This window comes from Gopherus evgoodei, chromosome 3 (genome assembly GCF_007399415.2).
Source record: "Gopherus evgoodei ecotype Sinaloan lineage chromosome 3, rGopEvg1_v1.p, whole genome shotgun sequence".
Taxonomy (NCBI): domain Eukaryota; kingdom Metazoa; phylum Chordata; order Testudines; family Testudinidae; genus Gopherus; species Gopherus evgoodei.
Genome location: NC_044324.1, coordinates 177,784,526 through 177,799,117, shown reverse-complemented (window position 1 = coordinate 177,799,117; position 14,592 = coordinate 177,784,526). Strand labels below are relative to the sequence as shown.

Below are 14,592 nucleotides of genomic sequence, written 5' to 3'. Positions count from 1 at the left end.
ATTCAGGAACTCCAACCAGAAAGGTAGTCATTCTCAACTCTTTGGCAACTGCAGACAAAGGTCTGCAAGTGTCCTCTAAGCTTTTCAATCTGACTCTCCAATGGGGAAGTGTCAGCAGTCTAAGGATTAAACAATAACAAAGAAAAATTAATCTGTTGCTGATTCTAAACCAGAGAACCAATCCTGCTGCCATCCGTGAAAGGGAGGACTCTAGCAGAACTTCCAAACCAGATGCAATGAAGGGGTAAGCCAGTTCCAGTCCTCTGCAGAGGAGAATTTGTTCACATGAGACAGCACATGCTCATTAGACCCTGGAGACAGCTACAGTACTTTACATACAACTCCTCTGCAGACTTAATTTCAGGTCTCTAATTGGATACAGAAAACAGTGCACTTCTTGGCAGACTTTTCTGTGCCACAGGAGGCCAGTGCAAACTAATACCCTGTTGGCCTAGTTAGGCACATGAAGTGATACTTTAAGCCAACAACTCAGAGGAAACAACAGAACTGCCTTCCACAGAGCCCTCACTATGTCCCTTTCACAAAGAAATTCCCCACTCTGCCCCCAGGAGACAGCAGGGCTCACTTCCTCGACTGGTGAGAACAGGCTGGAAGGCAGTTATGACTTTGGCAGCACAAAGAGGTTGGAATATAATCATAATTCCTCTTCTGAGGAATCCTCAGTGGGGGAAGAGCTGGCATAGCTGGTTCCTACACTTCCCTCTGCCCACAACTCCTACTGCGGAAGAGGAGGCACACCCAGAGTACGCTGTCCTTGGTTATACTCAGCTGGCAGATGGTCCCTGGAAGACCACTGTCAGCAGGGGCATGTTACAACAGCCTCAGAGCTGCTGTAACATGCAATAGGGTGGGGCAGTTAATCAGGGAACCAGTTCTGGTTCCCTGACAGCCTGGGACCACCTCTTTGCTGTCCCAAGCAGCAAGTCAGTGCAGCAGAGAATCCGGGCCAACAACTGGAGCATGCACATGACTCCCCAGACACCAGAGATTCACTAGCTCTGCTCAGTGATTTTCTTCCAGGCTCAAGACTCAGCAAGCTATTTGCTAACAGCAGACTGGATATTTACCCCTTATAACTAGGAAAAGTTCTGGGCCACAAATGTCCAGTGAGGAGGGAGCAATCCTACAAATAAAAAGTTACAGAAAAGGACTTGAAAACATGCAACACAGTTGAGGAGAAACACAGAGGGACAGATTATATGGACACACCAGGTCTGATTCTAATCTCTCACTGGTTTTAGTCTGGTGTAACTCCATTAACATCAACAGAATTACTCCCAATTTACTCCAGTGTGAACAAAATCAGACCCAGACTCCCAAGGCATTATAGAAATCATGCACCTACCTTCATTCTCATATCCCTGGCATATTTCTCCAGCTCCTTCCTTATGTCTGTCCGCATCATCTTTGCTACATTGAGGACCAGCTGCTTCCACTCAATGGGCTGAAAGCTGTGTGGCTCATGTGGGACGTATAATCCAATTTTTACTTTTTTGACTGAATGTAGATACTTTTTATAGGAATCCTCAAATTCAAAGACAAGATCGGTCAGAGTTCGATAGGTCAAAGGTTTGTCCATCAGATCTGATCTTCTGCTCATGCCCAGTGACCCGTACCGGCCATTGCAGTAAATCCCAAGCACCACATGATGAAAATAGTTTCCTGAGAAGTGGGTTTTAAAGCTGATGGGGAATCGTTCCATGGAAGGCTGCCCATTGGTTAAGTATCTGTTATGCATTGTGTCAAGGCAACTCTGAACAAAGGTTGTAACGCAAATATTGGTGCAAGAGGACTTGCAACTTCCACCCCAGGAGCTCAGACTCCTTTATAAAAACATTCACTCCCACAATGCCCCTGCAAGGTAGGTGTTATAATACCCATTTTACTTAATGGTGGATGAGGCACAGTAAGCTTAGGTCATTTGCCCCAGGTACACACCAAGTCAGTAGCAGAGCCAGGAAGGGGCCTGACACCCAGTGCCCTGACCACACCTGTAAGAAAGGCAAAGCCAGATCCGTATGCAGGAAAACTAGCGCGTGCCCCCAGCATTCGTTCCTTCAGCTAATACCATGCAGAGTTCCTCAGTTCTGCAGTCTCAAGGACTTTCCTTTGGTTCCATTTTGGAACTGGCTGCTGCTCAGAGTTTTCTACATCTCTACAGCCTTCAGATGCTATGAAAGATCCCACACCATAGGTTTCATTTGAAGAGGTTTTTATTCCTCCAGTTTAAAAAATCACCTTCGTTCTGACAAGTGCCATGTGAGTGTTTTTGTCCTCAGATATCCCATTCAATGCATAAAACAAGAGCAACTGGGTTAAAGAAAGGATTCACTCCAGACTCTGGCACAAAGAGATGACCAGGAGTAGCCGTCTTTTAACCTGACCATGTTATGGTGATCAGCCTTTCCAAATTCTGCCTTACAGCAGCAGAATACAGTACTCCACAGGGAAGCTACGTGTAGTTATTTAGATCATTTCCTCAACTCATGCTGGTGCCACCTCTGTGTGATCATTTCTGGAGTGGCTCCCTACAGATTCAGGACTAGTGCTGGTTGGTTCCAGTGGGAGCCAAATCCAGCCATCCTTTGCCAGCTAGGAGATTGGACAAGATGTGGTCTTAAAGGGGAAACAGAAATGATCCTGACATCCTTGTGCAGGGAAGTCTCCCTCTACATATTAGGACAGATGGGTTGGGCCTTCTGAATACCTAGCTTCTTCATTTCTTGTTAATCATCACAAGCAAACCTGCTCAAAGAACCCAGCAAGTCCCACTGGGCCTCAGCCCCTTTTTTCTTCTATCTAAGCTGGGGAGGTGCTATTGTTCATGCTTTTTTGTTTCTTCCATCACCTCACCAACACATGACACTAAATGCCTACCCTACTCCATGTGTGTCTGGAATGCCAAGTATGTGACAACTGCTCTCTTGGCTACTACACTGGCAACTGAATCAGGGACCTCTGGAGCTAAACATATGAGCTGCTACAGCCTGAGCTTTAGCTGTAGGCTATAACAACTCATATCCTCTGCATATCAGCACGGCATAACACCCACCCACCGTTGGGTTACAGATGCAAGGGGCACAGATATGGTCAGCAGCAGCATACCAATCAAATTATCTAATTAGATCCTTTAGGCCTGGTTCTGCTCTCAGCCACATCAGCGTGAGTCAAGAGTAACTCTTTAAGGTCAATGGAATCAGACCAGCGTGAAGCCAGTGTGAAACAGAAAAGCAGGCCCTTTGCCCTCAGAGTAAAACAGCCTCCCCTCAAGTTAAAGGGCCAGATCTTGACCTGCATCAGAGAGAGCCACTCAATGCAGCCAGAGGAAGGACTCTTGCCCTGCCTCGGGCTGTTAAGGGCTAGTTTAATCCCAGAGCAGTCTCTATTTCAAATTCCTCTGTTCTAAGCTCCCTTCCTTCAGGGCCATTACCATGGCCAGGGCTCACTGAAGCAAAGCATACACTGTCCACACCCATGGCACACCCCTGTGCTCCTCCCTATCATAGCCAGCTGGTTACTCCAGAACCCTCAGCTGCTCCAGTAGCATAAAGGGGCTGGAGCAGAGGACAGAATCTGGATCCTCAGCTGCCTTGTGCTGCTCTGCAATTGGGTTTCTTGGCGAGGTAAAGCTGCTAACTCTTCTCTGTGGTGGAGGCAGGGGACATGGCTACTGGAAAGGTAGCGGTGTTGGGGTATCCTTATGCCCAACTGAACCCTGGCTGCTGGACCAGGCCTAGAACAGCCAGAAGAAGTTAGAGGAGCCTTCAGCCCTTAGAGAAATGCTCTAAGTTACACTGTGGGGAAGAATTAGAGGAATAGGCCTAGCGCAGATCAGCCCACAATCCAGAGGAACACAAATGGTTTAAGACTATCCCCAAGCACTCTCACTCACATTGCCCTGACTGCAGCTCAAGATCTGGCCAAAATCTCTCTCAGGCCTGGTCTACACTATGTGTTTAAACCGAATTTAGCAGCATTAAACCGATTTAACCCTGCACCCGTCCACACAACGAGACCCTTTATATCGATATAAAGGGCTCTTTAAACTGGTTTCTGTACTCCTCCTCAACGAGAGGAGTAGCGCTGGAATCGGTATTGCCATGTCAGATTAGGGTTAGTGTGGCCGCAAATCGATGGTATTGGCCTCCGGACGGTATCCCACAGTGCACAATTGTGACCGCTCTGGAAAGCGATCTGAACTCGGATGCACTGGCCAAGTAGACTGGAAAAGCCCAGTGAACTTTTGAATTTCATTTCCTGTTTGCCCAGCGTGGAGCTCTGATCAGCACGGGTGGTGATACAATCCCAAATCCAAAAAGAGCTCCACCATGGACTGTACGGGAGATACTGGATCTGATCGTGGTATGGGGAGACAAATCTGATCTATCACAGCTCCATTACAGAAGACAAAATGACAAAGCATTTGAAAAAAATCTTCAGGCTGTGATAGAAAGAGGCCACAGCAGGGACTCAGCACAGTGCTGCATGACAAGCGTAACGGAAAGCCAAAGAATCAAATGGACGCTATTGGAGGGAGGGAGGGGGTACCGAGGACTCCAGCTATCCCACAGTCCCTGCAGTCTCCGAAAAGCATTTGCATTCTTGGCTGAGCTCCCAATGCCTGAAGGATCAAACACATTTTCCAGGGTGGTTCAGAGTATATGTCGTCAATTTACCCCCCGCTCCCGCCCCGTGAAAGAAAAGGGGAAAAAATCGTTTCTTGCCATTTTTCAACGTCACCATATATCTACTGCATGCTGCTGGTAGACGCGGTGCTGCGGCGCTGAACAGCAGCATCCCCTCCCCTTCTTTTCCTGATGGCAGACAGTACAAAATGGTGGAAAACCGTCATCATCCCGTGAATGTTCCTGGCTGGCCTCAGTGAGGTCGGCTGGGGGTGCCTGGGTAAAAATGGGAATGACTCCTGGTCATTCCTGGAAGATGGTACAGAACGGCTGGTAACCATTCTCATCATAGCAAATGGAGGCTGAGCTCTATCAGCCCCCCCCCCCTTCATGTCTAAAGAAAAGATTCTGTACTGCCTGGACTATCATAGCAGCAGGAGGCTTCCTCCCCCTCATTTTCTCTCACTAAAAAGTCAGTGTTTCTTATTCCTGAATTCTTTATTACTTCATCACACAAATGGGGAGACAGTGCCAAGGTAGTCCGGGAGGGTTGGGGGAGGAGGAGAGCAATGGGTGGGGTTGTTGCAGGGGCACCCCCTAGAATGGCATGCAGCTCATCATTTCTGTGGGATCTCTGGGGCTCTGACCCAGAGCGGCTGTGCTCTCTGGTTCTCTAGCAGACTTGCCCCATATTCTAGGCAGGACTTACTCTATTTTTAGACAAAACATAAAGAAGGGAATGACCCGGGGAGTCATTCCCATTTTTGTCCATGCGCCCCCGGCCGACTTCAGCGAGGCCAGCCAGGAGCACCCAGGACAGCAGCAGATGGTACAAAAGGATTGATAATAGTCATCTCATCGCCAATTTACAATGGCAGTTGGTGCAATATGGATGATAACCATCTCTGCTACCTTGCAAAGGCAAATGAATGCTGCTGTGTAGCATTGCAGTACCGCCTCTGTCAGTAGCATCCAGTACACATACGGTGACAGTGACGAAAGGCAAAACAGGCTCCATGGTTGCCATGCTATGGCATCTGCCAGGGCAATCCAGGGAAAAAGGACGCAAAATGATTGTCTGCCGCTGCTTTCATGGAGGAAGGATTGAGTGACGACATTTACCCAGAATCACCTGCGACACTGTTTTTGCACCATCATGCATTGGGATCTCAACCCAGAATTCCAATGGGCGGGGGAGACTGCGGGAACTATGGGATAGCTATCCACAGTGCAATGCTCCAGAAATCGACGCTAGCCTCGGTACATGGACGCACACCACCTAATTAATGTGCTTAGTGTGGCCGCGTGCACTCGACTTTATACAATCTGTTTTACAAAACCGGTTTCTGTAAAATCGGAATAATCTCATAGTGTAGACATAACCTCAGTATAGAAAACAAGGGATGACCCAACAAGGAAAATGTGGCATATACAATTCCTGACCCTGGGATCTTTGGCATTCCCCCTCTGTCTCCACCCCCCCCCCCCCCAAATTCTTTAAAAACACAAACATAATAGGCATTACATAGTTGAAATGGCATAGGACATTAGTCTGAATATTCTCCCTGCCTATAGCCTGCTTTCCTCCCCGCTTCCTGCATATCAGGAGTGCCTGACAGCTGCTTAGAAATTGGAGAACAACAAAATTTTTTACTAAGACAAGAAAAGAAAAGATGAGGATCCTGATTCTGAGTTCACTCGAACTGACACTATATACTTAAGACAATGTAACTCCATTGATTTCAATGGAGTTACTCTGGATATACAGTAGCATCAACTCAAATTCAGCCCTTGGTTCCTAAAGCGGTGTGAAGAAGAATACCCAGTGATCCTCATATGTCCTCTAAATTCTTTTCTCCAGGTGGTTTCACCCAGCTGGCATTGGACAAGTGTCACTTTGTGAGACCACCACCATTTTTTCCTATTCTTCTCTTTCCAGCATGAGCATGTCTTGGAATCCCTGAAACTCACTAGAAAAAGGATTCCAGGATCATCTAGACCCAGAGGTCTAAAGTCAGTACTCCAAAGGTTAAATCATATTGATGTTTTTCTTTGTACTGCACCTCAAAACAAACAGTCGGCCAGATCTTCAGCTGATGTCGGCATGGTTCCATTGACTTTTAACAGACTTCTGCCAATTTACCTGAAGTTACATCACCCTCTCTACCCAGTAAAACCAGAACATGAACTCATTACCCTCTGGTAAGAACGAGAAGAGAGGGGCTCTACATGCGAAAAAACCTCACTTATTTTGTATCTTCCTAACCATGGTTAAGGCCTGGAGTCATTAAATCCAGAGTCACTCCACTGAAGTGGAGGATTAAATAGGAATCCAGCACATTCAAGAAGGCAACATTTTTGAGAAAAAAAAATTAACCCCTGCGCATCAAACTGAAGAATCTGATACAGAGATAACACATTAAAAGAAGTAGAGATAAACATAGCAAGCCTGGTAGGTCTACATCTTCTGCACATTAATAGACTCTCCCCAACAACCAATATGCATTTCTTGCAACACAGAATAAAAGAACAAGCCTGCAAAGTAGATCGTTTAAGCAGCCCAGAAATCCAAGCGCAACACATGGTGCAACTGGATAAACCATGGCAGTATATGCATCCCGCCATCCATCTACCACCTTCAGATTACAGTAAACACAGATTCTGATCTTAGCTACACTGGTGTAAGTCAGGACTATCTCCATTGCATTCAGTGGTCTTGACTGTAAGCTCCATTACACTTGTGAAAATCAGGAGTAACCCCACTGAAGTCAGTGGAATTAAATGAGTGTAAATCCAGTGAGAGATCAGAATCAGGCCCAATGCAGTTACATCAGTTGGAGAATTATGCCTACAATGGCTTCATTTAAAATGTGACCTCACTCTTCTAGTAACAGAATGCAATATTCGCTATATACTAAGATCAGGTTACTATCATTTTTCTATGGATAGACTCTTTTAAAGGCCTATTCTATTTATTATTCTATGTAACTGTCTAAACCAATGCCTTTTGTTAGCACCTATTAAACTTTCAAGTGTTGCACTGATCTGCCACAATTGTTCCCTTCATTATAAAAGGGTTTTAACCCTGTTTCACTCTGAGTAGCTCTCTACTAAATCCACACAAAGCCTCCACGGCCACCTGCCCATATGCACACGCTTCTATCATAAGGTCTCAGAAGTCGCAATTTAATTGCATTAAGCTCTAAGTAGGAGTAAAAGCCTTTGGAGGAAGGAAACGGCTTTACTTACTATCAGCTATCACAGAAACAGCTGCTGTGAAAATTAACCTTTAGGTGCATGATGCATCTGCTGGGCGACAAGTCAATCAGAATCTCCACCAGAGATGAAATGAAACACACAGCAAATTGGTTAGAAAGGCAACTTAGATCTTCCCCTCTGGCTGGGTGTCATTATCTCCTTTCTATTCTTCTCCCTCCCACCCCCCACACCCACACACAAGTAGAGCTGTGCTGCAGCAAACAGAAGGCCACGACATACCCATACCGCTCTGTCACATTTTTGAGAGACGTGGGTCTGTCTGCAGGACTGGGAATTGGGAATTCAGTTCTGTGCTACAGCACAGAAGGCACAACATGCCAGAGGTGGAAGAAGCAAAAGTGGCTACCCCTTCCAGATTCCAGGCTACTGCAGGGACCAATATAGCTCTGGTTATAAATTAGAGCAGTCTCCCTGGGGCTATATATGGGCTGTACAGCTGTCCAGAACCCCCTATAGCACTCAGGTATGCTAATCTCCCAACCTGCCTCATCTTGCCTGACATCTCCTATTCCAGGGGTCACAGGAAAGGGTGGGAGATTCCACAGGGTATTTGTCAGCCTGCACAACTCCTATGCAACATGAATTCTCCCCTGGCCACTTGGAGTTCCTTAACTGTCTCTATACACCACTGGAGCACATAGGGAAAATGAAGCATGAGTGGACTCACCATTCCTCAGCCCCAATCCCGTGGCAGAAATTCCCAAGAGCTAATCCTGGTTCTGATACAGATTCCCTTTGAGGCTTTACACTAGTCATTTAGCCTCAGTTTCCTCATGGGGACATTAATGGCTTAGTTAAAGGGCCTGGTTATGATCTCTCAGATACACCAGGTGGTTGAAGTCAATGGACATGCACCAGAGTAAAATGAGTGATAGGAGAATTGGACCAAAGCTTGAGGGGCTTTGAAGATGGGACAGATTCCCAGCTGGTATAACTGGCATAGCTCCATTGAGAAGTATTTTAATAAATTCAAAAATAAAAGTTAATGGCCTGTACAAAATAAACATTTTCTTTCAGTAGAAATACTGGGCCACATTCCTCACCCCAATACACTGGTTTTACTCTTATTTTAAAATGGAGCTATTCATATTTAAGTCTCCTTTGCTTTAACGGTAGCAAACGCTGGAGATGAGCCCAAACCCAAATTCCTGCTCTGAAACCCCCCTGCTACCCTAATCCTTGGGAAAATTCCAATCCAGATCCAAACTTCATAATCTTGGGTTATCCCTATAACTGACCTGAATTGGAACACAAAATTGAAAGACACCTGAACTCTGAGGCTTGCCTGATATTCCTCTCACATTGGTGTAAATGAGAAACACCATCACTGAGGTCAATGGAGTTACGTTGGCTCACATCAGTGTGAGACTAGAGCTGAGAATCAGCTCTAGTCTAAGTTGGATTGATCACATCTTGCACGGACATTGAGTTTATCTAGGGTGACCAGATTGCAAGTGTGAAAAATCAGGACACATTTTTCTGGAGTAGGGGTAAAGTTGTGTATATAAGACAAAGTCCCTAAAATTGGGACATCTGGTCACCTAAGTCCATCTGAAAGCATCTTATTAACACTGCATTCCAAACCCACTTCATTATCAATGGAACAGTCATGATCATTTCACTGACAGCATGATCATGGCTTTTAAATTAGACAGAAGTACTCAAGCTGCTGGATCTCAGCCAGTTGTAAGTTAAAAATCCAGGCATCACATACCTGTTTTCACATATTTGCAGTAGAAACAGATAGTAGCCATTAATTTTTACCAACACCATGCACCACTGATGCAACAACAGCTTTAAAAAAAAATAAAATCAGAATTGGAACACAATGCCATGTTCACAAGAGTCCTAGTAGAAGTAAAGTACCTTCCCTCCCTATCCCCACCAACAGCTGCTCTATGATTACCCTGAAACATACCAAAAGTAGTTTCAGGTCAGAAGACAAACTTTAAACCACTCTCCTTGACATTCTTTATTTATTCTCCAACAGTGACTTCCAGGTCGACTTTCCTCAGTTTGTTAACCTGAACATGATTTTTCAGAGTTCCAGCAGCATGGGCTCAACTCCAGTGTCAAAGTCAAGCTGTCTCTGGGCTGTGTACATCAACAATAAAGTTTCTGGAATGGGCACTTGCAGCTGGCAATATTGGTGTGACAGCAGCTGGCTTTCCATGGTGAGAGGAGCTCAATTTACTGCCCAAAATCAAATTTACACAGAGCCAACAATACACAGAACGTAGGACTGGGCTAAGGCCCAAAGACCTTAACCAGTTTGTACCCAGGCCAAACTCCTATTGACTTTGATAGGAGCTTGGACTGAATAAAGACTGAGGCACAAACTGCACCTTCTACCCACTTGGGAGAGAGGGAAACAAACACCTAGCAGTCCTGGGGAGGAACAGAGATGGACAAACAGGATTGCTGCTTTCAGTGAATCATACCCACAATTCGTGGACCTTCAGGAAGATCCTCCACCAGACATCTGCAGAGGTTAAGATGCACAGCTGTGGGAGAGGACTGCTCTGTTGCATTTCTTCCCCTCAGCTTGCTGGGCTCACTATCTACTGACTATCAGCATTAATTTAAGCACTTTCCCCTTCTGCAGCGTGAACCCCTCCCTCCAACCAGGAGCAGCTGCAGAGCCAGCAGGGAATTCTCCTCCAGAGCTAACTGCTAGGAGCTGGAGGGGCCCTAGGAGAGACCACGGAGATATGCCAAGGGCCACTACATAGCTGCAGGCTTTGAGAGCCAAGTCTCTCACACACACACACCTGGCCAAAGAAATGATCCAGTCCAAGCACCATGAAGGGAAGGTTGCCTAGATGTCAGTTCCCTGCATGGGATTTTCCTTGAGTAAGGACTTGAGAATTTGTTCTATGGAGAAGAGATATGGACAACAACAGGGGGCTGACCTTGTCTGGCCTTAACCACACTAGGGGAACAGCTGGCATCAAAGTATTTTTTACAGTAAAATGGATGAGAGATGCTTGGCAAGTTAAATTCACTTCATCGGAGGGCCAGGACTTTTCAGCTGACTATGAAGGAACTGCACAAAGAAGTAGCTTCTGTAGAGACTTTCCACAGAGTCTGTTTCAAGCAAAATGGCCTAGCTGCAAAGTTCATATCTGAACCCGAGTTTCTCTCAAGGCTTGGGAAGTGTTTATTTCTGGGTTTTGGGTTCAACCCAGCATAAATATAGGGTTCAAGACACCCAAAATATCAGATCCAAGATCCAGAATTTATGCTATTACGGGAGAAAACAAAACAAAAAGAGAACTAAACTGTGTCCTTATAGTTGAGAGGAAAAGCTTGAAAATATGGATCTGAGCATAAATAAGTGGAGCAATGTCTTCCTAAATCTGCAGACAGCTTGAAAACAGCACCTCTGAAAGGTGTGAATTGTCCCATTCGGCCCAAGTATTAGCTCTAGAAACAAGAGAGCAGTTTAGATTGTTAACTGTTTCACTGATGGTGATTTTATCCCAAACATTCAGTGCAGTGCACTTATCTCAGACCCCAAATTATCTCCAGCACCTTCCCAGGTACCAAAAGCCATAACAGCCCCTTCCTCAACTGCCAGAATCACAGGACTGACTTTCAGTTTTCCCTGGTGATGCTCCACCCCTGCTCCACCCCAAGGCTCTGCCCCTTCCCCCAAAGCCCCGCTCTCGCTCCACCCCTCCCCACCCTTGCTCCACCCCTCCCCAAGGCCCTCACTCGCCCACCACTCACTGGTCTCCGCCCTCTCCCAAGCCGCCAAATTAGCACCTGCTATTAGCGAATCAGGGTGCCACCAAACAGCTGTGGCTGGTGAGTGCTGAGCACCCATGGATGGTCCAGTTCTGGAGCAAACATGGAGTTGGTACCTATGACCAGAATATCCAGATTTGCTCCTAGATGCAGTTATGTGTTTTCAATACAAACATCTATGTCCTATTGAATGAAAACTGAAATAGCAGAAAGCATCAAATTGAATTTACTGTCAGATGACTAGCAAGCCCCTGCTGTACTGATTATGCTATTGATTTTCACAATTAATTCCCTAAAATCCTCCATTATTTTACATATCTCCAGCCTGACACATCAGATCCTAGACTCCAGGGACACTGCTGAATTTAAGATCAGTCTGCCATGGAGTTCACATGACTCTCATATACTCTTTTCTTGCCTTGCCCAAGGCTAGGGGAGCAGCACATAAGGCCCCTGGAGTGCTCACTGCTGTGTAACAGAAGATGTCACAAGGCACTGCACTCATACTTAGCTAGAAAAGCTAAGGGGATAAGAGCAGACAGAATGGGAGGTGGCTTCATTTAGGCTGACAAGAGTGAGGCTGCTAACTTGGAGCAAGGCGGCAGAGGGGGAACTAAACCTCGCACCCTTGACATGTTTGTCAGAGAAGGTTTAAGGCTTCAGCAAAAACGGATAAGCTACTTGCAAAAGCATCATGAACCTGCTAGCAATATCAGAGAGGCAGAGGGCCTCACAGGGCCAGCTGTACATAATCAGAGAGGCCCCAAGCAACGTAGTGTGGATTCAGATCCAAGTTCTTCAGAGTCCAAGGATGTTTAGATCCAGGGATTTGGTCTAGCTCATTATTACTGGAGCAGATAGCTACAAAGTTCATATCTGGACCTGATCTCCAAGTGTTTCGATCCAGAGTTTTGGTTCGGTCCTTCTCTAATGATAACCATTGTGTACAACAACTATGGCTCCCAAGGAATACAGGCAGGGCTTGAAATAGCAGAAGGGGAGATGGGTGGGAGCCTCTCCTCTCAAACCCGCCATGCCAATGTTGCTCTTTCTAGAGTGCCAACCTTCAGTGTCCAACTAGAATTCAAGTTGCCCAGGAGATTTTCAGTTACATAGAAGGCCTGTTGATAAAGATTCTTCTTGCTCCCTTTTCACAGCATTTATTAGCTGTCCAAGCGGTTATAGCTATTAAGTAGAAATCTTCCAACAGTCCAGTTTTCCTGCAGTAAGGGAGTATCTTTCTTACAGAACTCAGGGTATGTCTACACTATGGGATTATTCCGATTTTACATAAACCGGTTTTGTAAAATAGATTGTATAAAGTCGAGTGCACACAGCCACACTAAGCACATTAATTCAGTGGTGTGCATCCATGGTCCGAGGCTAGCGTCAACTTCTGGAGCGTTGCACTGTGGGTAGCTATCCCGTAGCTATCCCATAGTTCCCGCAGTCTTCCCCACTCATTGGAATTCTGGGTTGAGATCCCAATGCATGATGGCGCAAAACAGTGTCGCGGGTGATTCTGGGTAAATGTCGTCAGTCATTCCTTCCTCTGTGAAAGCAACGGCAGACAATCATTTCACGCCCTTTTTCCCTGGATTGCCCTGGCAGATGCCATAGCATGGCAACAATGGAACCCGTTTTGCCTTTTCTCACCGTCACTGTATGTGTACTGGCTGCCACTAACAGAGGCGGTACTGCAGCGCTATACAGCAACATTCATTTGATTCATTTGTCTTTGCAAGATAGCAGAGATGGTTACCAGTCATTCTGTACCATCTGCTGTGCCATTGTAAATTGGCAATGAGATGATGGTTATCAGTCATTCTGTACTGTCTGCTACCGTCATAGGTGCCCCTGGCTGAGGTCGGCCAGGGGCATAAAGACAAAAATAGGAATGACTCCCCGAGTCATTCCCTCCTTTATGTTGTATCTAAAAATAGAGTCAATCCTGCCTAGAATATGGGGCAAGTGTGCTAGAGAACCAGTGTACCAGAGAGCACAGTCGCTCCGTGTCAGATCCCACAGAAATGATGAGCTACATGCCATTCTAGAGGATGCCGCTGCAACAACCCCACCCGTTGCTTCCCTGCTCCCCCAACCCTCCTGGGCTACCATTGCAGTGTCCCCTCCATTTGTGTGATAAAGTAATAAAGAATGCAGGAATAAGAAACACTGAGTTTTGAGTGAGATAAAATGAGGGGGAGGCAGCCTCCAGCTGCTATGATAGTCCAGGTAGGAGATTAAACAGAGCGAGGGAGAGGAGCCCAGCATCCTGCTGCTATGATAGTCCAGGCAGTACAGAATCTTTTCTTTAGACATGAAAAGGGGGCGGGTTCAGCCCCCAGTTGCTATGATGAAGACAGTTACCAGCCATTCTGTACCATCTACCAGGAATGACCGAGAGTCATTTCTATTTTTACCCAGGCGCCCCCAGCCGACCTCACCTGAGGCCAGCCAGGAGCACTCATGGGATGATGACAAGGACGGCTCTCAGTCCTTTTGTATAGTACCGTCTGCCACTGGGGAAGGGAGGGGAGAGGATGCTGCTGTTCACTGCTGCTGCACCGTGTCTACCAGCAGCATGCAGTAGACATATGGTGACATAAAAAAGTCAAAAAACAATTTTTTTCCCTTCTTTCATGGGGGGGGGGGCGGGGGTGACGAGATATACCCTGAACCACCCCAGACAATGTGTTTGATCCTTCAGGCATTGGGAGCTCAGCCAAGAATGCAAACGCTTTTCGGAGACTGCGGGGACTGTGGGATAGCTGGAGTCCTCGGTACCCCCTCCCTCCCTAAGCCGTCCATTTGATTCTTTGGCTTTTCGTTACGCTTGTCACGCAGCACTGTGCTGTAGACTCTGTATCATAACCTGGAGATTTTTTTCAAATGCTTTGGCATTTTGTCTTCTGTA

General features: G+C 46.3%; 1 protein-coding gene across 1 annotated transcript in view; it reads right to left on the bottom strand.

Moving 5' to 3' along the window:
• VASH2 (vasohibin 2) overlaps positions 1-14,592 on the bottom strand; it is a 67,176-nt gene that overhangs the window by 14,154 nt on the left and 38,430 nt on the right. Inside the window, exon 6 of the mRNA XM_030557511.1 lies at positions 1,367-1,748. Within this exon, the coding sequence (XP_030413371.1) occupies positions 1,367-1,748 (382 nt within the window). The remainder of the gene's footprint in view (positions 1-1,366; positions 1,749-14,592) is intronic.